Genomic DNA, 27,944 nt, shown 5'->3' on the forward strand with positions numbered 1-27,944 from the left:
TTGGTCTGCTTTCAAAGACATAGACTTCCAATTTGATTACAAATAACAAAAGAAAGTAATCAATTCTGAGTGAATCTTTTGTCATGTAAATGATGGAACCGTTCACCTCACAAAAGAGCGGTTGCCAGAAATGTGCGTAACACAGTCCAGGGCGTTTGCCAGTGCTTGGAAAATGTGAATTTAAAAATGCATGAATATTTGGAAGTATGATACATAACATTTGAGCCGAATCGGAACGCGCCTAAGATGCCCACAGATGTTTTCTAGGGGCTCGAAGATTTTTGACAGCCTGACGGTTGTAGTCGACAGCGGACTTCCTCTGGTGAGTGAAATCACTTTGAGCAAATAAAATGAGTTTTTAATATGGTTAGTGTTTTAAAAACACATTTAAACTGTTTGTAGACTTTATACGCTTTATGGGTGGTCGCATTTGCCGGGAGGAAGCCTGAGAGACATTTTTTGACCGCTGAGGGGGAAAACAATATTTGTTTTGGAGAAGTGTTTATGTAAGTCTGCGATGTTATAAAACATATGTAGGAGGTATTAAGGAATGAACCATTCATACATCCTGCCAAGAATGGTAACCATGGTAAATTGGTATTAGTCACTAGTCATTTTGTCATTAGACATTAGTCAAAGCTTCTTACACACTTCTTCATTAAGGCATGTGGATTGTTGTCTAACACACAATTAGCAACAAAATAAGCAACTAGTTGTAACACATGATATGTCTTTAATGTCTTGACTCTGCTGCTTAGTATAGGCTAACTTGCAAACCTGTCAGTTAATATTTTAATACTATTTTAAATTATTTTGTTGTGTTTATTTCATTTGTTTATTTCCATTTATGATAATTTACAAACATTTAAATAGGAATTATTCATGACACAAAATTTGGATGCAAAACCTTCTTTTGACCTTTTTGAGGTAAAAAAAAAAAAAAAATCAACATTTTTAAAAATTCATTCCTTCTCCCAGGGCCCTGTTTTGTACACTATTTATGATAGGTGCTTTTAGGAGGGCTACATCAGTAACAATAACAGTAACTGTTAGCTATGCTTGACATTGAGTCTTTGTGGTGGGAAAGGGAAATCCTGAGAGGGATGTTCCTGGTTGTTAAGGAGGAATACAATATTTATTTTGGAAATTGTGTATTACATTGGCAGGAAATAAAGTAAAAAAAAAAAAAATTCCCCAAGGTCAAAAATGTACACAAAACAAACATGTAATGTACAATCAAACATGTAATTTCTGGCACTTATTATTTCATCTGATTAAATTGTGTCATTGTGCCAATTTTGAAAAAAATCTAAACCGCCTGTATGAATTCAGTGTTTAGAAAGAAAAGAAGATTAATTATTAATTGGAAGTCCTTAAAGGCCAAAAATAATGTAGGGCTGCAACTAACTATTATTTTGATTAGGGGAAGTCGTGGCCTAATGGTTAGAGGGTTGGACTCCCAATCGAAGGGTTGTTCTAGTCTTGGGCCGGACGGAATTGTGGGTGGGGGGAGTGCATGAACAGCTCTCTCTCCACCTTCAATACCACGACTTAGGTGCCCTTGAGCAAGGCATCGAACCCCCAACTGCTCCCCGGGCGCCGCAACATAAATGGCTGCCCACTGCTCCGGGTGTGTGCTCACAGTGTGTGTGTTTGTGTTCACTGCTCTGTGTGTGTGCATTTCGGATGGGTTAAATGCAGAGCACAAATTCTGAGTATGGGTCACCATACTTGGCTGAATGTCACTTCACTTCACTTCACTTCAATTAGTTGGCCGATTATTTTATCGATTAATCAGATTAAAACCACTATTTTCTTTATTTAAATTTTAGTGACAAATAAAAACACTATTACACATTCTGCCCAATATCCTTAAAACAAACATGGCAACTGAATGCTATGAAAACATACAGTGCTTATCAATTTATTAGACCACCTGTCATAAGACAAATCTTAAATATTTTAGGAATCTGTCAAAAAATGTATTCTAAAAAAGTTATTGTAATTTTTGGACAAATAACAAACTGAAACTACCAAATAGTATTTATTCACATAATAATAAAAATGTCCTCCTTTGCCTTTGATAACAGCTCACATGCTCGCTGGCATCATTTATATACTTTTTGACTAATTGGGTATCTGAATAAAAAAACACTATAAAGCACTTGACAGTTTTTTTTCTGCCTTTCACATATAACGGCAATAATTATATTATAGCATTAAAAATAGCTTACCACTGTTACTACCAATAAGCCTATGCATATTGGAGGTCTAACCAATACAGAAAGCTAAAAAAAAATTATATATTTGTGTAATTACCAATACTGTTTGTTAAGAGCAGCAGTGGCACAAACCTTAAAAAACTGGTTACATAAATTTGTTTTAAACACTGTAGGCTATATAGTGAATATAGTTTAAATGATCTCTAGATCAAAAATTAAAACGATAAAGATAATAAAGACAAATGAAATCACAGTAATGCTCTGCAGGATCATGCGTCACGATAACTTTGATCGCAGTCAGTCTCCTCATTTCTAAAAGCATCTGTTATTTATATTCAGACCACTACACGCTGCTGTCCATTCACAGTTCCTACTCTCATAAATTACTTACATGGCATATTTACTTTAAAACTAAATAGAAATGTTAAGCAACAGATATTTCAGCAAAATAAATGTTTTTGCGCTGAATATTGTCTCCTTCGCCTCTCTGTGTTTCGCCTGGTTAACGCGCGCACCCGCCACTTTTTCAGTAAAGATTTCAACTTAAAGCAGACAGGGTGGGCCTTTATGCAGAAATGCAAAGGCTTGTGTGAATTTGTGATATTTACAGATAAGAATATAACCGTTAACTAAACGTTTTATACACCGATGACACACACGTACTATATCTTTAAAAGCGCCATTATGCTAAAAAGCTGGAAAGTTAAAATAAAGGGGCAGACCCGACTAATCGATAATGAGAATTGTTGTTGATGATTTTCATTATTGCTAATAATCGATTTTATCGATTAGTTGTTGCAGCCCTAAAATAATGCTTTAAGTACATTTATGTTTAAAAGAAAATATCCAATGGAAACGTTCAATCATGTGAGGAAATGCAGTTGGAACTTTTCTGATGTCCGGTAGTCAGAACAGGCAATAATAGCAGCTAGGTTTTTCCACGGGTCTTTCTCGAGGGACAGCTGTACCACACACATCCCTTTCTAACGTGTTGCTGAGTGCCAGGCAGTCTGATTGTTACTTAGGGAAGGACACACCTTATTTCTGACTCATTGTGTGTTTAGTGTTATGTTAGTGCATCAGCCCCGCGGGAATGTGCTTCCCATGATTTTACGTTGCCATGGTGTCTGTACACTTTTCTTGTGTGTTTTTGTTTGTTTTGGGGTATCTAGATTGTTTTCTTTTATCTATCTATCTATCTGTCTGCCTGTCTATCTGTCTGTCTATCGTCCTGTCTATCTATCTATCTATCTATCTATCTATCTATCTATCTATCTATCTATCTATCTATCTATCTATCTATCTATCTATCTATCTATCTATCTATCTATCTGTCTGTCTGTCTGTCTGTCTGTCTGTCTGTCTGTCTGTCTATCGTTTTGTCTATAGCTTTGTCTATCTATCTATCTATCTATCTATCTATCTATCTATCTATCTATCTATCTATCTATCTATCTATCTATCTATCTATCTATCTATCTATCTATCTATCTATCTATCTATCTATCTCTGTCTATCTCTGTCTATCTGTCTATCTGTTTGTCTGTCTGTCTGGCTATCGTTTTGTCTGTCTATCTATCTATCTATCTATCTATCTATCTATCTATCTATCTATCTATCTATCTATCTATCTATCTGTCTGTCTGTCTGTCTGTCTGTCTGTCTGTCTGTCTGTTTTTCTGTCTGTCATTAAATGTCTCATTCTATCATTCTATTTATCCCTCTCTCTTTCTCTCTCTCTCTCTCTCTCTCTCTCTCTCTCTCTCTCTCTTTAAGCTGGTCTGGCTGAGGTCACTGACCTGGTCAAGTTGTTAATGGAGGTCGTTCTGGAAACTTTTGCTTTGTTCCCACCGCACAGGAATGCATGTTTTCACCACTTTCTCTCTCCCTCTCTCCCTGTCTGTTCCCTGTATCTCTCTCTTCCTCTCTGGCTGTCTCACTCTCTCTTTTCCCTCTTGAATTAGGGCACATTTTAGTGGCAGTGACATTTGAAAGACTTCAAAGACAATGCTCTGTGTGAGCTGCTGAGTTCGTTTGAGTGTATGAAGTCTGTCGGATTGTTTTTCACGCATATCTCTTTAGTTTAGTCGGTAGCTTTCAAAAGTATCCACATTGTCTTAACGTGTGACGAGGCACGTGTTCGTGTGTGTACCTGCATATGCATGTGCAGAAATGAGTGTGGCAATGATTCTTTGTACCCTGCAGGCAATATTATCTGCCTGCCACTCCCTGTGCGAGAGCAGTCAGGGCAGGGTTTCTTCACTCTTTCCCTCTCTTTCTTTCTCTCGCTCTCTTTTCCTCTCCCCCTCGGGGGGGAGCTCTGACCTGTCATTCTCAAGTCCACACAGGTGAGGGTGCTGCTAAAGGAATGTGCAGAGAACGAATGAGCAAAGGACAGAGGGAAAGGTGGAGCAACCTTGTTACCTCGCAAAGTCAGAGGAAGAAAGGAAGGGTGTTGCCTTCAACCCACCTGAACAGCTTGAGCAAGAGAGGAGGGACCAGTCACACATTCACTCTTAAACACAAGTCGGATCTGGGGGGAATATTCAGTTGTTTTTTTGCACAGCACCGAGAAGGGTAGGAAGGGAACTTTTTACTGCAATCACAAGAAGTTTCCCTGTTGTTTGGATTTGTGAAGACGCAGGTGGAAAACAAGATTCTTTCCCCTCTTCTGTTAAACATTGGACACAAGGGAGAGAATTAAGGATTTTCTTTTAGAGAACGTTGCTGTTTCTGGTTGGACTCTGGGATTTGGATTGGGTAACAACAAACTAAGAGGTTTGTGAGATCAACAATCTTTTTGTAAAGCCTCACAGTCATGCATGTGTTTTGTAAGGCTCTTTTTTTTATCTCTGTACTTCCCTCTCCCTCTTTACTTGCTCGTCACTTTTTGTTTGTTGTGTTTTTCGGCTGATGTTTGTGGCTGGAGAAATGAATAGAACTCTTACAATCAGTTTGTTTTAGGTCTTTACATTTTGCCCACTACTGTTCAGCGGTTTCTGGTTTTCATCTTCTCAAATGTTTCCAGTAAATCTTTATGAATATATGAGAGTGTTTGGCCTTTGGTTGTTTCCCCTTTTGCAAAAGACAGTCTGAAGCTTTGAAGCACCATTAATTTTCAGTATTTCAATGTTGTTTAATGTTGTTATGCATTTGTGTACATCAATTCATATTCGTGTCTGGATCGTTTTGTATATATTGTGACTATTAGGTTTGTTGATTGTATTTTAATATCATCATTATTCTCTGATGGATTTACGCTTAGTCAAATTTGTATTTAGTTTTTCAGAGAAAATGAGATCTAAAAATGTTATTCCTTAAAGTAAAAAAAAATGCAAATAGTTGCAATGTGAAGGAATGACAACTTGTAAGTCTTATTAAAATGCTTAATTTGCCACAAGAAAACGTCAAGTACACCAAATTTCTAATATGCTATTTGTATTGGGTACTTCTGGGTTCTGTTGTTTTTCTCTGTGTATGACTAAACATGATTTATATGCCCAGGTAAGCACAGGCCAGATCAGGTTCACAATAGTATGCTAAGGTCTGTTCAGGTCTCAGGCACAGTGATATTTATATGAGATTTAGTTTTCTTGCATCCTGGAGTGAAATTCCAGTGATGTTGGTCAAAATATGAACTTGGGCTGTTATATGTGAATGTAAAGTTGATGGATGTCCAAAACATTTAGAACATCCTGTTTTGAGTGGGGAAGTATTGTTTTGTAGTTTGGGGGTAAGTTTTTTGTTGAATAAAATTTGCAAGGCTTTCAATTTAAAAGGATCATTTAGTACACTTATTTAAAAAATGCAGGGCTTCAAAATTCGACTAAAAATGCTTAAAACAGAAGTGAGAAGTCTGATGCATACAGTATGTGCATTGACACATGCAAGAATGTGTCTTGTTTCTAATTAGCAAATATTTAAATGGAATTAAAGTAAGAAAGTAATGTAATTAATAAAAAAAAAGTTATATAAAATTATGCAGAATACAAACTAAAATAAATTTTTTCATTTCAATTAGAAGACAAAAAAAAAACCAAAGTGTAATGCATTACTATATATAAAAAGTTGTTCTCAAACTTTCCATTTGCTTTTTTTTTTCACCCTGTTCATCTGTAGAGGACATGAGAGGAATTCCTGAGGAATCATTGGTCTGTTTCTCTTCTTCACTGTCAGAGTTCAGATTTATGGGGGGTGAAACGGGCTTAACTTTCATTTGATGTTTTCAGGGAGAAAGGGAGAGAGTGAAAAGCGAGAGAAAGTGATATTGGACAGGTGGATCAGATTTCTGCCTCTGTTTTTGTGATTTAAGCACGGATATAACAGCTGAGGTGCATGCCATTCTGTTGTAGATTAGATATGGACAGAAGTCTCTAAAAGTCTCTAAAAGTGTAAAGGACACATACAGATGAATGGTGCAGATTTCGAGTAAATGTCCAGTGCAGTGTGTCTGGTCATTTTGTGGTTTTTGCTGAATGTTTTATGGTGTTTACCAATACATATTTTGCATTCCTTGAATTACTCAGTTTAGTTATGATCAGTTATGGTGTGTATCTCCGTATGTGTGCATGTGAATCTGTGTGACATCTGTTCACCATGTTTTAACTTTATGTAAAATGTGTGATCTTGCTATTTTTGTATTTATATTTCAGACAGAAATGGGAGGATGGGCACTACATCTCGCTGTGGGGATCTACGTTCTCTTGCTCGCTGTGACAGCCAGCCATGCTAATGAGGGTGGGAACATCAACTCTTAAGCTCCCTTAACCTCAAATCTCAATTACAATCACTTTTATTTAAGAAGCAATGCCAAGTCAGTTAAAAACATCAGATTACTTTCTGCTAACTATAATTGGTAATGACAACCAAAATATGTCGTCATTTGGGTTGATATTTTATTATCTAATACAGTGCAGTACATTAAATATATATATATATATATATATATATATATATATATATATATATATATATATATATATATGCATACCCACAGTTCAGAAATTATTCAGACCCCCTTTCATTTTTTACATTTTGCTAGGTTGCGGTCTGATACTACAATTGTTTAAGTACTGAGTAAAGGGTCTGAGTAATGTTATATTTCAGTTTTTTTCTTTTTAATAAATGTACAGACATTTTTTTTTACATTTTCACTTTGTCATTATGAGGTACAGAGTGTAGATTAATGATGGAAAAAAATATTTAAAAAATTGTAGTATTAGGCTGCAACATAACAAAACTGAAAAAGTGAAGGGGGTCTGAATGCACTATATTATAAACACACAAAATATATAAATGCACTGAATAATAAAACAGCCCAAGTTTTTCACTTTTCAAGCAAAATAAGTTTATTAGCTTGTTTAAATGATAATAGATCATAAATAATAGATTTATTGTTAAGAATAATGATGGAAAAAGTATTTGATTGCTTCTATTTGGACTTTTTAAAGAATAGCTGGTTTGAAAGTCATTGCAAAAATTTTAAAAGGTCTCTGGTATTATTTGTTTGATGTTTAAATGTTTTTTTTTAATGCAATGAAATTCAAAGGTTTCCCAAATGTATAATGCTAAGAAGACTATGGTTTTTGTGTTGCATAGTGAACCATTGTACTGCTGCCAGGGCAAAAACCTGCTCAGAATGTATCCGGATTGGCACAGGATGTGCTTACTGCCCAGATGAGGTGAAACTCCCTGATCCTTATGCTGAAGAATGAATTGATGTTGTATATGTGTTTAACAAGTTTTCTTCATAACTAGTCTATATGACGTATTGATCCAGAGATCAGGTCTGTAAGAGTGTTAACTCATTTATGAATGAATGATGCATTTATATATCGCTTTATTGTGTATTGTACACCCAAAGTGCTTTAACATCATGGGGTATACATTTACCACCAGTGTAGATTTACAAATCTAAACCATTACAATCTGATTAGAAATATCCAACATCTATTTAAACTTCTTTAATTTCATTATTCAATTATGACACAGCAGTCTTATGAAACAGTGATTTGAGCAGTTCTTCTCTTCTTTTTGTCTTTAATGTCACTTTTGAGCAATTTAATGTTTCACTGCTAAATAAAAGTATTAATTAGAAAAAATACAGTACTTTCGACAAGTACTCTATTTCCTTTATGCCCCACACTGTAAATGACACCTATAGTGTCTGGTTATTTGTATGTTCATACAACCTATTGTAGCTCTCTGTATGATCACAGCTGTGTCATTGTTTTTATTTTCATCTGTTATTTCTCTTCAGCTCTACGAGTATGAGCGTTGTGACCTGAAGGAAAACTTAGAGGCCCGTAAATGTAGTAGTCGGATGGTAACAATTGAGAGCAGTAGCACAATTCAACAGGTTTGTTTTATCAGAATCTGCCCCTCAATTTAGTTAGATGTCCATGTCGTGGAGTCATGTGTGTTTATGCATTCATGTGTCTTTATGTTTTTTTCAGGATGTGAAAATCAATAAATCCCTAAATTACTCTCAGGTGGCCCCTCAGCTAATGAGGATGACGCTTCTCCCCGGGGAAGAGAAGGAGGTGGATATGGAGGTGTTTGAGCCAATCAGTGGCCCTCTGGATCTCTACATCCTCATGGACTTCTCCAACTCTATGTCTGATGATCTGGACAACCTGAAGAGGATGGGAGACCAACTAGGTGAGTGAGCGAGGGGGCTGTTGTAACAAAGTGTTTAGATCTGTCATATGATGATTTGCAGTGTAAAATTTTGCAATAAACTACAGTAATAAACATGGTTGTTAGAGTTGGTACTTTTAGATCTGACCGAGTTTAAACTGGAACTCTGATTCAACAGTTTGTTATATAGCCAATATAAAATAATAATTGTATATATTATAACCAAAAGGCTAAACTTTTTTTTTTTTTTTACTATATCGCCCTGCCTAGTTCAAACATTGTAAGGAGTGATGCAACCATCATAACTGATAAGTGTCTGCTAAATGAATAATAAAAAAATGAAGACCTTAATGATTGTAAGAATTGTTTATGTATTGCTACGCTGCAACATAGTCTGAGTTCTAGTTATTTTTACATTGGCTGTTGTGTTACGTCTCACTGTTTTTCATCTTGAGCCATAAGTGCTGCATTATTTACGTAGATGGTGGGTCAAGTTAACTATAACTTTTAAATACTCTCTCTGAATCTATTGCGCATTTTCTTGCTGTTTTTGAATGTAATTTTTTTAAATTAAAGCTAGGTTTGGGTGCCACAATCAGTACAAAATAGTTTGTTTTGCAACATTTTAATATTCATTCATTGTTTGGTTTCACCTCATGCAGCTCAGCTTGTTGAAAGACTCTCTAACGATTACACCATCGGATTTGGCAAATTTGTAGACAAAGTCACTGAGCCTCAGACAGACATGAGGCCATCCAAGTAAGAATAATACAGTATTACAGCACCACACAGTATGACTTTGTCTGCACACGTTCCTTATATATATGTTTCCTCTTACAGATTAGCAATGCCGTGGTCCAACAGTGACCCTCCGTTTTCATTCCGTAACGTCATCAGTCTCACCAGCAACATAAGCACCTTTAGACAGAAGCTCCAGCAAGAGCGCATATCTGGCAACCTGGATGCTCCTGAGGGGGGTTTTGATGCCATCTTACAGACTGCTGTCTGCCAGGTCTTGATCTATTTTTAAGGAGTTAATTCGGTAGACAGAAGTGAAAAATGCTGGCCATTTTCAGTACTGTAAACGGTAACTTAATTCTTACTGCTACAGTATAACTTGTTTCCCATTTTCACAGGAATATATTGGCTGGAGGAAAGACAGCACCCACTTGCTGGTCTTCTCCACCGAATCAGCATTCCATTATGAAGCAGATGGTGCCAATGTGCTAGCGGGCATCTTGGATCGTAACGATGAGCAATGCCATCTGACTTCAGATGGAAATTACACACATGATACCCGTCAAGACTACCCATCTATACCTACCCTAGTGCGACTTCTGGTGAAACATAACATCATTCCAATCTTCGCAGTTACTAACCACTCCTACGATTACTATCAGGTTTGTATGCTTTTAAATAGTATTTTAATTGTCTCAGTGACATTTGTGCGTTTTACGTCCATTTAAAAGTTCTCAGAGATTCTCCCAATATGAATAAACACTATATTGAAGAGTGGATATAAACTTCCTTGTGACACAATTATGGTTTCCTTTGTTTATAGAAACTCGCTGAATACTTCCCTATTGCTGAGTTGGGACAGTTGCAAGAAGATTCCTCTAACATCTTGAACATTTTAGACAAAGCTTTTCAGGTACATTTATTTTCATACCAAATACCTTGCTGAGATGATTATTATAATTTTTTTCAAAATGGATGTAACACGTTTTTTTTTTAACCATCATTTTTTGAACAGAATATTCGCTCCAAGATCAGTATACGTGCAGAGGACAGACCAAAAGCGGTGGACGCTAAGATACTCTCTCAGTCCGGCACAATTTCTGAGTTGGGCTATTTCAAAATCAATCCAGGTGAAACTGTGAGTGCCTTTGACTTCTTTTTAACAGAAAACTTCAAATGTATTCTCTCACGCACTAGCCGTTTTTTTCCAGAGGGAAGGAATATAATGAAGGAAAAACTAAATAATCAAATATTAATTAAAAAGTAAAATCGTAATATAGGTTAGGCCAGTAATTCAGATTTTTTTCTTGCCCTGACATTTTCTCTGTACCTCAAGCTAATTCATTGATTTATGTATTTTATTTATTAAGCTGCAGTGCTTCTCAGTTTTTACAAACATATTTTTTAAATACACTAATTCAAGTTTTCTCTCTGTAAAGGGTAAATTTAGAGTCCGTCTGAAGGCTCTTAATCGGGTGGGCGAGCAGCATGTGTGTGATGCCAACCAGGCTGACCGGGCAGGAATCTTAAGAGTCAAACCAACCACATTTAGCTCTGCCTTGAGAATCAATGCTGAAGTGCTCTGTCATACATGTGACTGCGAAAAGGTGAGGCCTGCAACCTCTTCATAACCCATCTCCTGTTATGCATGTTCATTTAAAATCTTACACCTCTGTTTCTACTTTAACATCAGACCCCAGTTAAAAATGCACCGCGCTGTAACAGCCGTGGAGATCTTGTCTGTGGGAAATGCCAGTGTTATGATGGATGGTAGTATTCATTTTGATGTATTTTGACATCTTTGGTTTGTGCCGATTATATTGCAGTCCATAACCCCGCTTCTTTTCTCTGCACTGCCTCTCATAGGGTAGGCCCTTTCTGTAACTGTTCATCAGGGGCCTTCACAGACTCTTCCATGTGCATCGAACCTGGGAAGACCGAGTCTTGCTCGGGCAGAGGAGACTGCATGTGTGGGACCTGTGTGTGCTATAACCCAAACCAGTTTGAAGGGCCCTTCTGTCAGTTTGACAAATCTCAGTGCCAGAGATTTGGTGGATTTCTCTGCAATGGTTAGTGAAAAGATTTTTTGGATTTTAATATATCCCAAATTTAGCATGAAAGATGAAAAAAAGCCAAGCATTGCAGTAATGTTGTATTAGTTGCAGACATGCTTTGATGTGCCGTCATAGTTAAGTTTCCAGAGTTATGACCTTTTATCTTTGTTTGCTACAACAGAACGTGGAAGCTGCAGTATGGGCAGATGTGTTTGTGCACCGGGATGGACTGGAGATGCCTGTGAATGCTCCATCAGCAACGAATCATGTCTTGACAGCAAAGGGGTACTATTCAAAGAAATCTAAAGTCAATATAGCATGCACACTATTTTTTATTAAATAAATGGAGCCTTGGAGAGAATAAGAGAATTCTTAAAAAAAATTAAAACATTGGTAAAAAAAAACCCAGTTCTGTGTATAATAAAAGCGTTCTTCTCTTTTGTAGGGCATCTGTAATGGTCGTGGTCAGTGTAAATGCGGTCGTTGTGAGTGTGAACACTCAGGACTTCCACTGAGCCACACTTGTGAAGCAAACTTTCAGGTACGACTGTGATGTTTGTGTGTCCGTCTGTCTGTATTCCTTGTTAATTTCAGTTGTGTACTTGTATCAACTCCAACCGTATTTCATAATGCAGCAACAACTGGGCATGTGTGAAGCCAAAAGGAGCTGTGTTCAGTGCCAGGCCTGGAACACCGGCGAGAACAAAGGAAAGAAATGTAATGACTGTTCCTTTAAAATCATCATGGTGGAAGAGCTCGAAGAAGGTATGGCATCAGATCTTAGTTTTATATTAAAAGACATCGTTAATACTCATGGATTTGTTGATGGATATATGAAACAATGAAGAATTGATTTACTTGTGTCCACAGATAAAAATGTAATAGAGACTTGCAGTTTTCGTGATGAAGATGACGATTGCACATACCACTACACTGTGAATTATCCATTAAACATCACAGACAAGGAACACCACGTCCTGGTAAAGAAAAAGAAAGGTGAGATGTACACAAATATTAAATGATTTATACAGCATTTGGGTGGACCTATAAGTTCATTTAAAATAATTTGTCAGATACATATGTATTATTTCATACGAAAAATAGCTCTTGAACAAGAGTGTTAAACTAACCGATTGTTTTTCTGTTTCTCAGACTGTCCACCTGCAGGTTTCCTGTGGTTGATTCCTCTCATTATGTTTCTGATGCTATTGCTTGGTTTGCTTTTGCTCTGCTGCTGGAAATACTGCGCCTGTTGCCAGGTAGATAAACACTTTTATTCAACTTTACTTTAATTTGCTTTAACTTTACAGCATGTCAAAAATTCCTGAAAAAATGTTGTCAAATTTAGTATACTATAGCTAAAAAAAAGAAATGAAAAGAGAAGAAAAAAAAATGAGAGAATGAAAAAAACAACAATTTAAAAGACAATTTAATACACAAACACCTTCCCATAACCAAGCACAACATCAGGATTTTTCAGTGTCAAGTTATTTTCTGTTGTCAGTGATTCTGAATATACTGCACAAAGAACAAATCTGAACATGTTTAATGTGTATTATACAGCTAAGTGGAACAGAACTGTCAAGATTTTATTGGAGGCGATGATATATGATTTAAAAAAAGTAATATGTCTTGTTGCTTGTCTTATGTATATACACATCAAATATGTTCTAAATTCTGTTGTGTTGGACAGCGTTTTTTTCAAGTTACTTGCTACTTAAAATTTGTTATGTGCGACTGGTTAAGTTGTGGTTTAGTAATGTTAAATCTCAGCTGATTAATGTTTGTTCTCCGTCTCCAACAGGCATGTCTTGCTCTTCTCCCATGCTGTGGCAGAGGTAATTATCTTTCACTCTGTTACACGTCAGTTACACTATACAGAGATCAGCAGAAACAGATTTACTGTTTTGTTTTCAATGTGTTTGTGAATGGCAGGTCGTATGGTGGGATTCAAAGAAGATCACTACATGCTACGCCAGTCTTTGTTGACCTCTGATCATTTGGACACCCCGATGGTGCGCACCGGCCCGCCCAAAAGCACAGACATTGTGCGCTGGAAAGTGACAGACAATGTTCATCGAGGACCCAACCACCCACAGAACCAAATCAAACCCAACCCCAAAGAGACCAGTGAGTCTAGACTGAGATTCAACTAGTTTTCTAGTCATCTAGTGTGAACAGGGTTCAGTATTAAAATACTAAATTCTTGTCATTCCAAACCTGTGACCTTTTTTCTATTGTTCAACAATAAAAAAAAAATTGTTTTTTAAATAAATTCTGTACAAGTCAATGGGGGGTCCAAAACATCCACAGGTTAGGAATGACACAAGGAAAGGAAATGATGGTAGAATTTAAAATTTTTGGGTGAATTATCCCTTCAAAAAAAAATTTTTTATCACACAGGCACACAAGCTTGTATTCATATTCTTTTATTACTCTGTATCTTTCTTTATAGTCCAGTACCCTGTCTCTCTTCGTCTGAACCGGCAATATTCAGAAACCCTTTCCAACCCCGAGGCTCGAGACACAGACATGCTCAAGCGAGAAGTAGAGGACAACGTAAGTGCTTGTAAATGTGTGATTTCCCCACCCTATCCCATCCAATAAAAAACAAGAAACAACTGTTCCCACATGAACCGTCATGCCTGACTGCTAATTTCTCTTTTATTTTATCATAAACAGCTCAATGACGTGTTCCTGCAGATACCTGGCTCGCAGAGAGTGCAAAAGACTCGATTCAGGTGAGAAGTAGCTTTTAATGACTCATTCAAATTGGCTGGGCCGTGCCTTAAAGGGAATTTCTTTCTAAAGTATTGGATGAGTCTCAGATTCTGACATTTCTTTTTTTCCTTCTCCTTCAGGACACAAAGAAATTCTGGAAAGAGGTACATTAGCTACAACTGAGCAAGCATTGATCAAATACTATGTCACTTAAGTCTGAGTTTATTAATTAGGGTAAATCTCATTAAACTTTTTATCATTACAATACTAAAATTATTTCTGAAGGATCATGTGACATTGAAGATTGGAACAATGGATGCTGAAAAAATCAGCTTCACCATCACCAGAATAAATAACATTTCAAAACATATATTTAAATACTGTTATTTTAAATTGCAATAGTATTTAGCAATATAGCTGTTTTACTGTGTTTTTTCAAATAAATGCAGCATTGGGGTGAAATATGAACTGGATATTTCTTTGTTATAGATTACTGATTTGTACAGGGACTGCGAATCTGAAAACTTGAAGAGAAACAATAATAATTCTTATTTGCATCCACAGACAGAACAACACGATTGTAGACACGGTTTTATCTGCTCCTCGTGCCAGTTACCCAGATATTGTAAAACTGACAGATAAACAGGTTCAAGCTGGAAACTTCCGGGATCTGAAGGTGGTTCCAGGCTACTACACTGTAGCCACAGACAGAGGTACAGACACCCTGCACAACCCACAATCTACACTTAGGTTGCAGTCTGTTGACTGTTGTAAGATTTTGGGTTTATGTGAATTGAATGTTTATGCATCCATGTCCTTGTCTGTCTTGTAGAAGCGGCTGGGGCTGTGGAGTTTCAGGAGGGTGTGGAGTCAGTGGATGTCCGGGTTCCCCTCTTTATCAAAGATGAGGATGATGAAAAGAAAGAGCTGCTTGTTCAAGCTGTTGATGTTCCAGTAGGAATTGCGAAAATCGGCAAAGATCATGTCAACATCACCGTGATTAAGGAACATGGTAAGATCTGATTAATCTTGTTTACAGACAATGTTTTTTCTTACCCCACTGGCCTATTCTTTTAGCCAAATCAATAAGGATTATTCTTAAAATCAAGCATTTTCTGATATAATTTTTTTTAAAATGGGTTGCCACAAAAAAAAATGTATTCTCGTTTAGCTAGGAGCATCTTCACCTTCCTGCAGCCGTCATACACTTACAGTCGTCATGATGGTGTGGCCAACATCCCGATCAGTCGTGAGATCATAGAGGACGGACGGACTCAGGTCACATACTGCACCCGTGACCTCACTGCCAAAGACAAGAAGGTAAAATACACTTTCCTACTTGGGTCTCGATGTTTCGATTTTCTCTAAAAAATAGACTTTGCCAGATAAGTGATATGCTTATGCATGTCATGCATATTAAATAATATGAATATGCTGGGAAAAGACACACTGAAGTCATTCTTATTTGTTTGAATGTGTGCTTATTTTTCTCTTGTCTTCGTAGGACTATATCTCAGTTGACGGAGACTTGAGTTATGCACCAGGCGAAACTCAGAAGATGGTTCCAGTGAAACTCTTGGAGCTTGGGGAGGGAGATGGACTGCTGGAGGACAAACAGGTCAAACAGTTTGTGATGGATCTGAGTAACCCACGGCAAGGTGCTAAACTGGGCCGTTACCCACGCACCACCATCACTATCGCAGATAAACCAGGTATATACAGTACCAGGCTCACAGATTTAAAAGTCTAATTTGTTGTTATTCCTTTACCTAAATTTGATTTGTTTCATATGTCTTCATAGAACCCAGTGTGGTGATGTTTAAGAAGAGTGCTCAGACTTGCAATACATCTGACCCGCTTTACTCCATCCCTGTGGTACGCACTCGAAACCAGGAGGGTCCGACCACTGTTCACTGGCGCACAAACAAAGCCTCACGCTTTGACCTCTCCAGTCCCCTCAAATTTGCTCCTGGTGAGACGGAAAAGAACATTGTGATTGATCCTCGTTCATATCCATCTCCCATCATACCCGAGACCTTCCACCTGGAACTGTTTGACCCCAGCAACAATGCAATCATTGGAGAGAAGAAAACCTCTGTGGTGAACGTCGTTGATGGTAGAGGTGAGAAAACAGGGGTTTAAGAGTCAGTTTTGAGGTTCATGTTTGCAACCAACAATAAATTCAAAAATATTTATTGTATTTTACTTTATTTCATGTTTTATGGAAAAAACGAACCCTCTATTAATCTGCAGATGTTGAGTATTACTTAGTATTTGCATTGTAATTTCAGGGGATGGGAAAATTAATACGCAGACAGTGGAACAAGTTAATGCACTAAGCGCATCCCCTGGAGGACGCCTCTACGCCCCAACCAACATCAAAGCTGTTCCTACCGGCCCTAAAAACATCCGTCTGAACTGGAACCCCAGTGCAAACGCCAATGGTTACAAGGTAGGTCACGTAACATGATATCTGAAATAATACAAAAACGAATGCAATTTTGTAACGTTATGTCTGTTATTACCTCTGTAAAGTTTAGTAAAAAAAAAAAAAACTGAAACAAAAACTACTCTTAAATGAAGATCCCAGTTAAGCAACAGCGATTATTCAAACATCTGTCTCTGACCAGTAATCCTGTTACTGTTTAGGTAGAGATGTGAAAATCTGTAAAAGTTTCAATATTTACACAGCGTTAACTAATATGAGATGGTGTTTACTTAAATTTTGTAGTCGCAAATGCCAGGAATGTGACTGGAGACAATTTAGGCTTTATAAGTCACAGTGTGATTTTATTTCTAGATTTATTTTTTTATCATTTTTTTATTTATTTATAGTGTATGAAATAATTTAATTCAATTTAATTGTGCTATTTTAGACATATTGAATACAATATATAAAACAATGATTCATGTACAGTGTATGTGTGTGTATATATACATATATATTAAAAAGTGAAGTGAGTTGAAGTCACATGACCCATACTTGGAATTTTTGTTCTGCATTTAACCTTCTTCACTATATAATATATATTTAATAATAATATATTTATACAATAATTAAGTAATAAAATGAATGATATTTAAAACAAAAATTGAAGTTCATCAAGGCTCATTTATTTGATCAAAAATACAGTAGAAACAGTTAGTTGTTTAAATTTATTTTAAAATGTAATGTTTTCCTATGATGGCAAAGATGGATTTTAGTTTTACATGATCCTTAAGAAATCATTCTAATATGCTGACCTGCTGCTAAAGAATTTATTTTATTATTATCAATCTTGAAAACGCTTGTGCTGCCTAAATAATTTTATGATACAGCTTTTTTCCAGGATCCTCTGATAAACCAAAAGGTCAAAAGAACAGCATTTATTTGAAATAGAAATCTTTTGTAACATTATATTTCTTTGCTCTTATCCTTGCTGAATTATACTTATTCATTAAAAAAAAAAATTACCCCAAACTTTTAAACAGAAGTGTTTGTAAGCAAGTAGGAGATTATGCACTGTGTGTTGTGTCATATTAGGATAGATCTTGTGCTGTTTTTTTTAGTCACAGACCATTTCTGCTTGAGTTGCAATATTAAATGAAATTAATATTTCAATAAACAAAAGTTTAGCTAAAATGGTTGTTGAGAATGCTGTTAAATATTTCCCTTGAGCTGTGATTTGCTGTTTTTCTAGGTGAAGTACTGGATTTATGGAGACCCTGAGGCTGATGCTCAGGTGCAGGATGTGAAGACTCCTCAGGCCGAGCTGACTAATCTCTACCCATACTGTGACTATGAGATGCGTGTATGTGGCTACAATGCACTCGGAGAGGGTAATTACAGCGATGTCATCCAATGCCAGACTCTAGAGGATGGTGAGTCAATCTCTGGATTTTGTGTTTGTTCTAAATTTTAATTCTTTAAAATCTATTTTTTTTTTTTTCAGATTTTTAGAAAGCATGCATGTCATAGTTTTCTTACTTGGATTTTTCAAGTATACCCATAAAGTTACTGTCTTACAACATGGCCATCTTCATTGTTTTACCCCTCTAGTACCTGGTGAGCCTGGTCGCCTGGCTTTCAATGTTATCAGCCCCACTGTCACTCAGGTCAGCTGGGCGGAGCCAGCAGAGACAAATGGTGTCATTACTTCATATGAGGTTATCTACACACCCATCGACGAGGACAAGAGTAGGAGTCTTAAAAAAACTGTTCAGACCATCAGTATTGTAGTATTTAGTGCTTCTCTGATTGCACATTTCTTTCTCTGTTTAGAGCCTACAGGACCTACTAAGAAGGTGATGATTGATAACCCCAAAAAGCGCATGCTGCTCATCGAGAACCTGCAGCCTTCTCAGACCTACTGTTACAAAGTGCGTGCTCGCAATAAGGTGGGCTGGGGCCCGTACAGAGAGGCTACAATCAACCTGGCTTCACAACCTACCAGACCCATGTCAAGTAAGCATCTGGGATGGAATTAAACTCAAGTTCAGACTGAGGAGATGTGACTGTGAATTGATTGTATTATTTGTTCTGGTTCATTTCACTCCTACAGTTCCCATCATTCCTGACATTCCCATTGTGGATGCAGAGGCTGGCGATGAATATGATAGCTATCTGATGTACAGTAATGAAGTACTGCGATCCCCAACTGGGAGCCAGAGGCCTAGCGTCACAGATCTGACTGAAGGTGGGTATCTTTTGTGATGTGGTGCACTGTTGCAACACATTGAAGTCAATGGAAACCACTGTTCAAAGTTTTGGGGTCAGTAAGAAAGAAATTAATATTTTTTATTAAGCAAGGATCCATTAAACTGGTGGTCAAAAGTGACAGTAAAGGGTTCTATAATATTACTAAAGATTTCAATTGAAAGAAAAAGACCATTCTTCTACATTTTCTTTTGATCCAAAAATCCTTGAATCCTTAAAAAAAAACATATCACAGTTTCCACAATAATATTAAGCAGCACAACTGTTTTCAATCAACGCTGATATTAAAAGAAATGTTTAAGTACCAAATCAGTATATTAGAATGATTTCTGAAGGATCATGTGACACTTCTAACTGAAGTAATGGCTGCTGAAAATTCAGCTTTACCGTCACAGGAAGTATATTAAAATAAAAAAATATTTTAAACAACTTTCAACAACTTTTTTATCAAATAAATGTAGCCTTGTTAAGCATAAGAGGCTTTATACAAATACATAAAAATCTGGCTGCACCCAAACTTGAACAGTAGGGTGTTTTCTGCACATACTTGCTGAAATGACCAGGATAAATTTCAACCAGCATGGCTAAACTGGTTGGCTATGCAACTCTTGGGAAAGGGGACACCCGCACACTAGCATCCTTTGAATGGTCTTTTCATCAGGCATAGCAGGGAAGACTTAAGTTCTTTGAAACATGTCAATGCTTGTCTGTATTGCATGCCTGAACATGTATATGGAATTGTTTCAAGCATTCGAAAGCTTTTTCGTACTACGTTGACCTGTAGAAACTACTGGTCAGTAGCAGTCAGGCATGGGCATTGCCTGCCTTCATCTGCAGTGTAACATGATGATGTCCTTACATAATTCGTATGCAGCTCCTGTTGAAATCAAAAGGTTCTTTCTAGTCCCCTGAAGACCCCACAGCTACTTGCTTTTGCCATGGAATAATGTCGTTTTCTTTCCTTATGGCTTTGTAAAACTGGGTGACTGGGCTCTTTGTGGAAGTTGAACTTATTGTTTGTGCAGCGTTCAGGAATGTGACATATGGGTTCTTACGGCTCTCATTTGGCAAGAATGATCAGTTTCCTTGGCCTTGCTAAATGTTTCTAGCATCATGAATGGCCTCAGAAGACATCAGCTTCCCACCTTTACTTCTTTCCTTCTTTGCCTTACTGTAGTTATTAAAGCAGCATTTCACCCAAATATAAAAATTCTGTCAACACTTACCAAAGGAGATTCAGATCTTTTACATAAAATCACAGTGATTGGGGATGGACGCTGCCAAAATAACATAAAACATAAAAAAATCTACCACAATTATTGTCCATGGTGGATAAAACCTTGAAATTAACATTTCACAATATTTTTTTTTTTTGCATTTTGGAGCTTGGAAGCCCCATTCACTTGGCTTTTTCAAAGTTTTGCCTACCATCTCCTTTTGTAAGAAAAGTCATAGAGGTTTGAAAAAAAAGGGTAATTAATAACAGAATTTTCTATTTTGGGTGAATTAAGTTGAGCACGGACAGCACACACATGTGCCTTGCTTGCTTCCCCCACATGATTACTGAAGGCTCACACTGGAAGCATGTCCAGCTAGTTGGTTCGGACCTGGATCTCCGTAAGGTGTCCTGGAAACTGCCTGCTGACATCATCCCCCTCCGCCTGAGCCCGGTCACAGATGCCATCGATAGTCATGCACAGACCCTGCCACAAGGTGAAGACCAGTCCCTGGCCGACAACATGCCATCTACACCCAACGTCAACCCAAAGCTGTGCTAGCATCTTGAGTGCTAATTGGCATTAAGAGTATCAGAGTGCTAATTGGCATCTTTATATAGACTCCTAATTCCATTGCTACTATCAAAATAGTGTTTCTTGGTCTGAATTGAGAGGTTTTCTGCAGGTCTGTTGAGGTGATTCCAGACCTCTGGGGTACTGTTCAAAGGCCTATTCTTGAGCGCTAATTTAAACTGTGAATTCCAATGCACTAATGGTGCTGTGCTAATTCATGATATCATCTCCTCTCTTATGTTCTTACAGATCAGTTTGTAAATGGAAAGTGGGACCAGAATTTCCTGTTTCCAGGAGGAAGCGGTTCCCTTTCCCGCAACGTCAGCTCCTCCTCATCCACATACAGCCATTCCACACCCCGTCTTGGTGTGACCAACAGCAGCAGCACAACATACATTTCCGGCAAAGGTATTAGAGAAATAAATAGCTGACTTAAAAATGACAATTTTGTCATTGATTAGTCACCCTGATTTTATTCCAAACCTGTGTTAGTTTTTTGTGGAACACAACACAAAATGCCTTACTATTTAATGTACCTCGAATGATCAATGTATGTCAAGCTCTAAATATGCATCATAAAACTGTAATGCAAGTAGTCTATGGCACTATATATTGTAGTGCACTACATATTGTAGAGTTATATTCCAAGTATTTTTTTTTTAAGAAATTAATACTTTTATTCAACAAGGGAGCAAAATTTGATACAATTGATAAAATAATATTTTTTAAAATCTATTAAAATTTTCAAGAACTTATATATACTACAAAATAAAAAAAAAATGTTTTAAATTAAGTACAATTTCACAATATTACTGTTTTTATTGTAATACCAAATAATTGATGCCTGGGATGTATTAAAAAAATTGCACCGATTCAGAATTTTTGAACGGTTGTGCAAGTTGTCATTTACAGATAATTGAAAGTAAAAAAAAGCAAAAGTGTTGTTCACAACACAAAGCAATTGTATTGCTTCAGAAGCTTTAAAGAATAGTGTCATTTGGACCACTTTTTATGATAGTTTTATGGCATTTTGTATTTTCCTTCTGGTCTACCCTTATTTTGTGGAAAAGTGCAGCATGTACATTATGCAGAACATTTTTTTTTTTGTGTTTCATGAAAGTAAGACATTGAAAGTAAGAATTTTAATGTGAAGATGTATGAATCATTCTTTTATTTGGTACATATTAGTGACGTATCAATTAATTTAATCCAAAATTAAATTTTACATGATATATTTGTGTGTACTGTGTGTATATAATGCACACACATACATTTAAGAAATATATAAAATATATATTTATATACGATATAAATTATATATTAATATGAATATATATGTATATGTTTATATGTGTGTATTTATATATACAGATAAATATACAGAGAATACACACATATATTATGTAAGTGTTTATTTTGGATGCAATTAATGATGACTAATTGATTTGACAGCACTAGTACATATGGTTTAAAAACTAAATTGTTGAATATGTTGTCTCCATAGCTCTTTAACCAATCGTTGTTTTTTGTCACAATCAGGAGGCTCAACGACACACAGATATGATCTTAGGGATGGCGGACTTCTCAAAGAGGAAGTGATCCTGAGGAAGCGTTCTGAGAACAGGCATTACACGGACGGTGATGGTGTGAGGGATTCTATTGTCATGGGAAACCTGTCTGGTGGATTTTTGGACAGCTTAGGTAAATTAAGCCTGATAGATCTGCGTGCACAAAGCCAATGGAATTTGATATAATGTCTCGCAAGGTGCAGCTTTTGGCAAAAATCCTTGGCTCACTCTCGCTTCAATCCTGCTCTTCTTTTTCTTCCCCTTATGCTTTTTGTCTTCTCTACACTTTTTTTTCTCCCTCTGTTTTCTCGTCATGCGACGGCTGCCTGCCAACCCTTTCCCGCCACACCCTGCCGTACCCCACCCTGCCGTGGCTTGGCTGTCTCTCAGGGGTCTCTAGCTTCAGCCAGAGTACAACTACCAGCTACAGCTTGAGCTCCAGAGCTCGTACTCAGTCTGAAGATATCAACGATGCACTGCAGAACCTGGATAATGTTCTTCAGGGTGAGTGAACCCGGAAACCACCAGCAGTGCATCAGTAAGAGGGTACTTTGAAACAGTAACGTCCTTTCATAATGTAAAGCAGTTAAAGGTACAATTTGTAAGATATTTGCAGTAAAATATCCAAAAACCACTAGGCTAGTGTTATATATTTTGTCCAGCTGATTACTAACAATATCTCTAATGTTTTCAACTATTTGTAAATCATGAGAAAATTCCCATCCTAAACAGTAACACGGGGCAGTGCAGTCGCCTGTCAATGACATTATTTATACCCTTTGTTACCGCCTTTACTGACGTAGAAACCACATGACAACAGTGTCGTGGACAAATGCGGAAGTAGCTTTGCGACAAACTTCAACTAGAAAGCGATGCCTATCTCGCATGTGTTTTACTCGACAGGTGAGTTGTTTTGATTAGTATCTTTACAGAAAACGTATGCTATTATAACAATCAACAAGATTAGTATTATGGGGCATACACGCCAAACGCGGGGCATCGCGTCTCTAGACCCGCGTGAGGACACGTCTGATCCATAGTCTGATCGCGTCTTTGCATTGACTTTGTATGTAATCTACTCACGCATATCGTTGAACTTGCATTCAATCCATGATTTATCTTTCCGTCTGATTGATGGCCGTAGTGGTTGGGTAGAAGACAACAAATCACATGCGTCATCAAACCATGCGATTGTTATTGTTTTGGTAGTGTGCCCTCTAGTGGCGGGTCCTACAACCTGTACCTTTAAGCGCAGATCTTTTAGTGGATGTTCTATATATTTCAATAAAATAAAATACAACTATTTATTTAGGCACCAAACATTTCAGACAGCTTTGAACTCATTTATTGATCATAATTATATTAAAAAGATGCATTAACAATAAATGCAACTTATAGAACACCAAATGTATTTTTAAATATATATTTTAAAAATGCAGTTCAGGGAACCAAATAAATCATTTAATCTTTTTTAGAACTGGTTCATTTACTTTTCTCTGAATGAACATGTTCATGAAAATGAATTTATCAAAAATTCTACACTGTAGGAGAGCACATTTGACTATTTTATTAGTCCACCTGGTAAGAGCAAAATATGACATCAAAAATAAGTATGCCAAACAGTTGCTACTGGGAAAGTGCCTTTTTTAAACTATTTTAGAATCAGCTGAGTTACTGTCATACTACTGAAAAATGTAGTTCAGTTTGAAGCATCTTTGCTTTTACTTACCTACAGACTGACACATCTCCGCCAAATCCCTGCTGTTTCCCCAGTGCTGAACCAATAAAACTGTTTTTGGCTGCAAAATTAAATGTCTGTTCTGTGGTTTGACATTTTACCGTCTGCACTGCTCGTGCCCTCAGACTCACGCTTCAACCCGGGTGTTCCTGAGACTCCCAGCAGACTGGTGTTCTCCGCCCTGGGGCCAACGGCTCTGAAAGTGAGCTGGCAGGAGCCCCAATGTGAGACTGATTTACTGGGGTACTGCGTCCTTTACCAGCTACTCAGTGGAGGTGATCCATATCTCTTCTCAATTAAATTTGTCATACCTATTCATTAAAAAAATATGAAAGTATATTAAATTATATGCTAAAACTAATTTCGTTTCCCATATAGGTGAAGTAAAGCGTATTGAAGTGAACAATCCCGCTCAGAACTCTGTGGCGGTTCAGGATCTCCTCCCAAACCATTCCTACATCTTCAAAGTGAAGGCCCAGAGTCGAGAGGGCTGGGGTCCTGAGAGAGAGGGAGTCATCACCATTGAGTCTACTGTCGACCCCAAGAGTCCACTGAGCCCAATGCCAGGTGAGAGCGCCTTCATTCTTACCTATAGGGGCCAAAGTAGTTAATTATTATCATTTACTAAATGTATGTGTGTGCTGTCTTTCAGGATCTCCCTTCACACTCAGCACTCCCAGCGCTCCAGGACCTTTGATCTTCACAGCTTTGAGTCCAGACACGCTGCAGCTGAGCTGGGAGAAACCTCGCAAACCCAACGGGGACATCCTGGGCTACGTGGTTACCTGTGAACAGCTGCACGGTGGAGGTCAGACAACACCCTCTTTATTTTCTATTTGACTTTCTTTTTTTCTTTTTTTTGACAACTGAACTTTGAATCCACATAAATATCCACAGCAGCCATTACTGCAATAATCAAAAACAGCCTCTGTTCTTTAGCTTCCTTGTTAAAGCTCTGTTTGGTGTCCTTGCAGGAGATCTTCGCTCCTTCCAGGTGAATGGCAATGCTGCGACTTCTTTGACTGTGTCTGACCTGAAAGAAAACATGCCATACAAATTCAAAGTTCAAGCCCAGACAACGCAGGGCTTTGGACCGGAGCGAGAAGGCATCATCACAATCGAATCTCAAGATGGAGGTATGTTGGACATTTCAACAGTGTGACTGAGAGAGTGATATGATAGCGTGTGAACCATTTATGATATGTATCTCACTATGTACTGTATATGTTTAATGTTTCAGTAATATAAAATACTATGGTTCAATAAAATCGCAATGGATAAAATCAAGTCTGGCCCTTTACAACTTTCTGTGGAATATTTTAACTCCGAAATACATTGTATCATATCTTATTTCATCTTTGAGGAAAAAAAACTGGTAATACATTTTGTTTGTTGAAGCTAAATAATCTCCTCTTCCTCTCTGCTCCTCCTCAGGCTCAATGTCACAGTACAGCAGCCATTCACTCACAAAGAGAGAGGTGTTCAACCTTCCAACAGAGATTACTTCACACACCACGTTCTCTGAACCCTTCGTGTCTTCAGGTAATAACACGCACTACATCTTCCAGGGTGCAAAATTCACAATTTAAGAGTTTTTTTTTCCTTTTTTTAAATTTATGAGTTACAATATCAGTTGAGTTGGCCTCGCATGCTTGAATCAAAACTATTTATTAAGATTTACTACTATTTTTATTAAATATAATTAAACAAATAACTAGATATTTTATCCTATTCAATATAAACCTATAAAACATAATTAATTGAGGTGATTATGCTTATTTTGTGATATGTAAAATACATACCTTTTTATCCAATAACAATTCCATAAAATGAAGTCCAATATTATCTAAAAAAACATTATCTTTTATTTGAATTAACACATGTTTTAATTCACGGTACCACCGCGTTCACTACATTTTTTCAGAAAGCAAAAATAAAAAATGTGAATATTGATTAAACATTGATTATTATTTATGTTTAATCATGAAATAGAGACCTAACATCAATAATATTGGTCACTTTATTTAAAGGTCCAATTCTTGCTATCAACAAACCATTAACCATGCATTTGCTTTAATAAACTCCTTATTTGCTGCTTATTAATAGTTAGTACAATAGTAGTTAAGTTTAGGTATTGAGTCAGATTAGGGATGTAAAATATGGGCATGCAGAATATGTGTTTTATAATGCTAATAAACAACCAATATGTTAATTTTAGGTATGCTAATAAGCAACTAGTTATTAGTAAGAATCGGTCCCTATACTAAAGTGTTACCCGAATGTTATTAGAAAATATAACAAAGTACTATTATATCATATTTAATATATTAAACTAAATACACATTTATATTGGTGGTATATCAGTCATCTAACATTTCTGGAAATACCATACAGTATGTTGTGTCTATGATAATAAACTTATAGCAGTTGATCAAAATAAATTGCTATGAAATCAATTTTTTAGTTCTAGACTTTAAATTCTTTATTGTAATGTTTTGCTCGTTGTATCGGTGTCTGATGTGTATTTCTTCTAGACGGGATGATGATGATGTCGAGCAGGCAGATCACAGAGTCGGGCGGCACCATCACGCGGCAGGTGGAGATGGTGCAGAGAGGAGTGATGTCCAGCAGCACCGTCACTAAGAAGGTGGAGAGACAGTACTACGAGGCCTAACTGAACTTCCTTCCCCAAGTGCCTTCGGCTGAAATCACATGGCAGAGCAGCAGTACAAAAACACACTAAAGACAAACTAGAAACATTCACAGACCAATGTGCACAACATATGGTGTTTATGTGAGCATGAGAACAGCTGAGTGCTTGGATTCCTCGGATTATTGATCATAAAGACCACATTTTCAAGCCTTGATTTTTTTGTTGAATGTAAAGACTTAAAACATTTTAGTGTTATCTTATCGCTTCCAAACAGGTATTTGTTAAAAATATTGGCATCAGTCCATGTTTCATGTAGTGTTTGCGAGAAAGGTTATTGTTGTATGTGGCGTGGGATATTGGAGCTAGATTGCGATCGTTTTGACGAGGTTTGAATTTGGCAGGTTTCATATCATGTTGTTTATATCATTGATGTTGCTTCCAAGATGTATCAAGTTATTGGAGCATGTATGTTTTCTATATGTATTTCCACATCGAGTATGCCATGTCTCTTCAATTAACTCAAGTCATTTTCTCCTAAATCAGTTTTTTTCACTTGCAACACATGAGCGCATACATATGGACTCGATTCTTAGGACTGTAAATATGTTACTGAGGTTTGTTTTTTTACTGCCTGGTTGCAAGATGTGTTGTTGTAACTTCAGGCCCGTGGCTGTATTTCAGATGATATTAAATCTGCCAGGTTTATACACTGCTGGGATTTTGTAAAAGATTACCCATCTCACACCTATGTACCCTTGAATTACATTTTAACTGCCTTTAATCATTTGTATGGTACTTTTAACATGGGAAAACATCTTTTTTTTTAGAGTTTTATAAGAAAATTGCATTTCACCATCATATTCAAGCTGTAGTTTGTAGTTATGCAAAACGTCTCACTGCATATTAGTTCTCCACAACAATAAATTATCCTACCACAGTCGACTCCTTGTGTGTCAGCTGTTTATTAGAAAAAGATTTGCAACTGAATGTTTTTAGCACACTGTGAACCTATTGAGATGCTTCACACTGATTGGAGGAGTTTGTACCGACACTGCCCTCTATATGGTTTCTTATGTTACTGACAAACAAAAAAAATCATGGAGCTGAATGTGACTATATTCAACA

At 37.0% G+C, this 27,944-nt stretch overlaps 1 protein-coding gene across 4 annotated transcripts; it reads left to right on the top strand.

Annotated features, from left to right (window-relative positions):
* The first annotated feature begins 193 nt into the window (after window positions 1-193).
* Window positions 194-27,761, top strand: itgb4 (integrin, beta 4). Of its 4 annotated transcripts, none has more exons than XM_026269521.1 (42): window positions 242-322; window positions 6,875-6,959; window positions 7,821-7,903; window positions 8,482-8,580; window positions 8,678-8,882; window positions 9,524-9,620; window positions 9,702-9,873; window positions 9,998-10,261; window positions 10,423-10,512; window positions 10,615-10,737; window positions 11,039-11,206; window positions 11,293-11,369; window positions 11,466-11,668; window positions 11,835-11,938; window positions 12,099-12,194; window positions 12,289-12,418; window positions 12,524-12,649; window positions 12,806-12,912; window positions 13,458-13,491; window positions 13,589-13,783; window positions 14,109-14,212; window positions 14,336-14,394; window positions 14,515-14,538; window positions 14,939-15,087; window positions 15,207-15,386; window positions 15,546-15,694; window positions 15,879-16,086; window positions 16,176-16,496; window positions 16,666-16,826; window positions 18,055-18,235; window positions 18,414-18,551; window positions 18,636-18,818; window positions 18,916-19,050; window positions 21,110-21,268; window positions 22,400-22,561; window positions 22,819-22,932; window positions 24,292-24,441; window positions 24,545-24,733; window positions 24,819-24,974; window positions 25,141-25,302; window positions 25,601-25,708; window positions 26,701-27,761. In XM_026269521.1, exons 1-42 carry the CDS (start codon window positions 257-259, stop codon window positions 26,838-26,840), a joined length of 5,856 nt encoding a protein of 1,951 aa, XP_026125306.1. In that variant the 5' UTR covers window positions 242-256; the 3' UTR covers window positions 26,841-27,761. The 4 variants fall into 4 exon arrangements, with proteins under 4 accessions (XP_026125310.1, XP_026125306.1, XP_026125309.1 ...); XM_026269523.1 differs by lacking the exon at window positions 242-322 and adding an exon at window positions 4,556-5,000; XM_026269524.1 differs by lacking the exon at window positions 22,819-22,932.
* The last annotated feature ends 183 nt before the right edge of the window (window positions 27,762-27,944 follow it).

Source organism: Carassius auratus, chromosome 8 (assembly GCF_003368295.1).
Source record: "Carassius auratus strain Wakin chromosome 8, ASM336829v1, whole genome shotgun sequence".
Classification (NCBI taxonomy): Eukaryota; Metazoa; Chordata; class Actinopteri; order Cypriniformes; family Cyprinidae; genus Carassius; species Carassius auratus.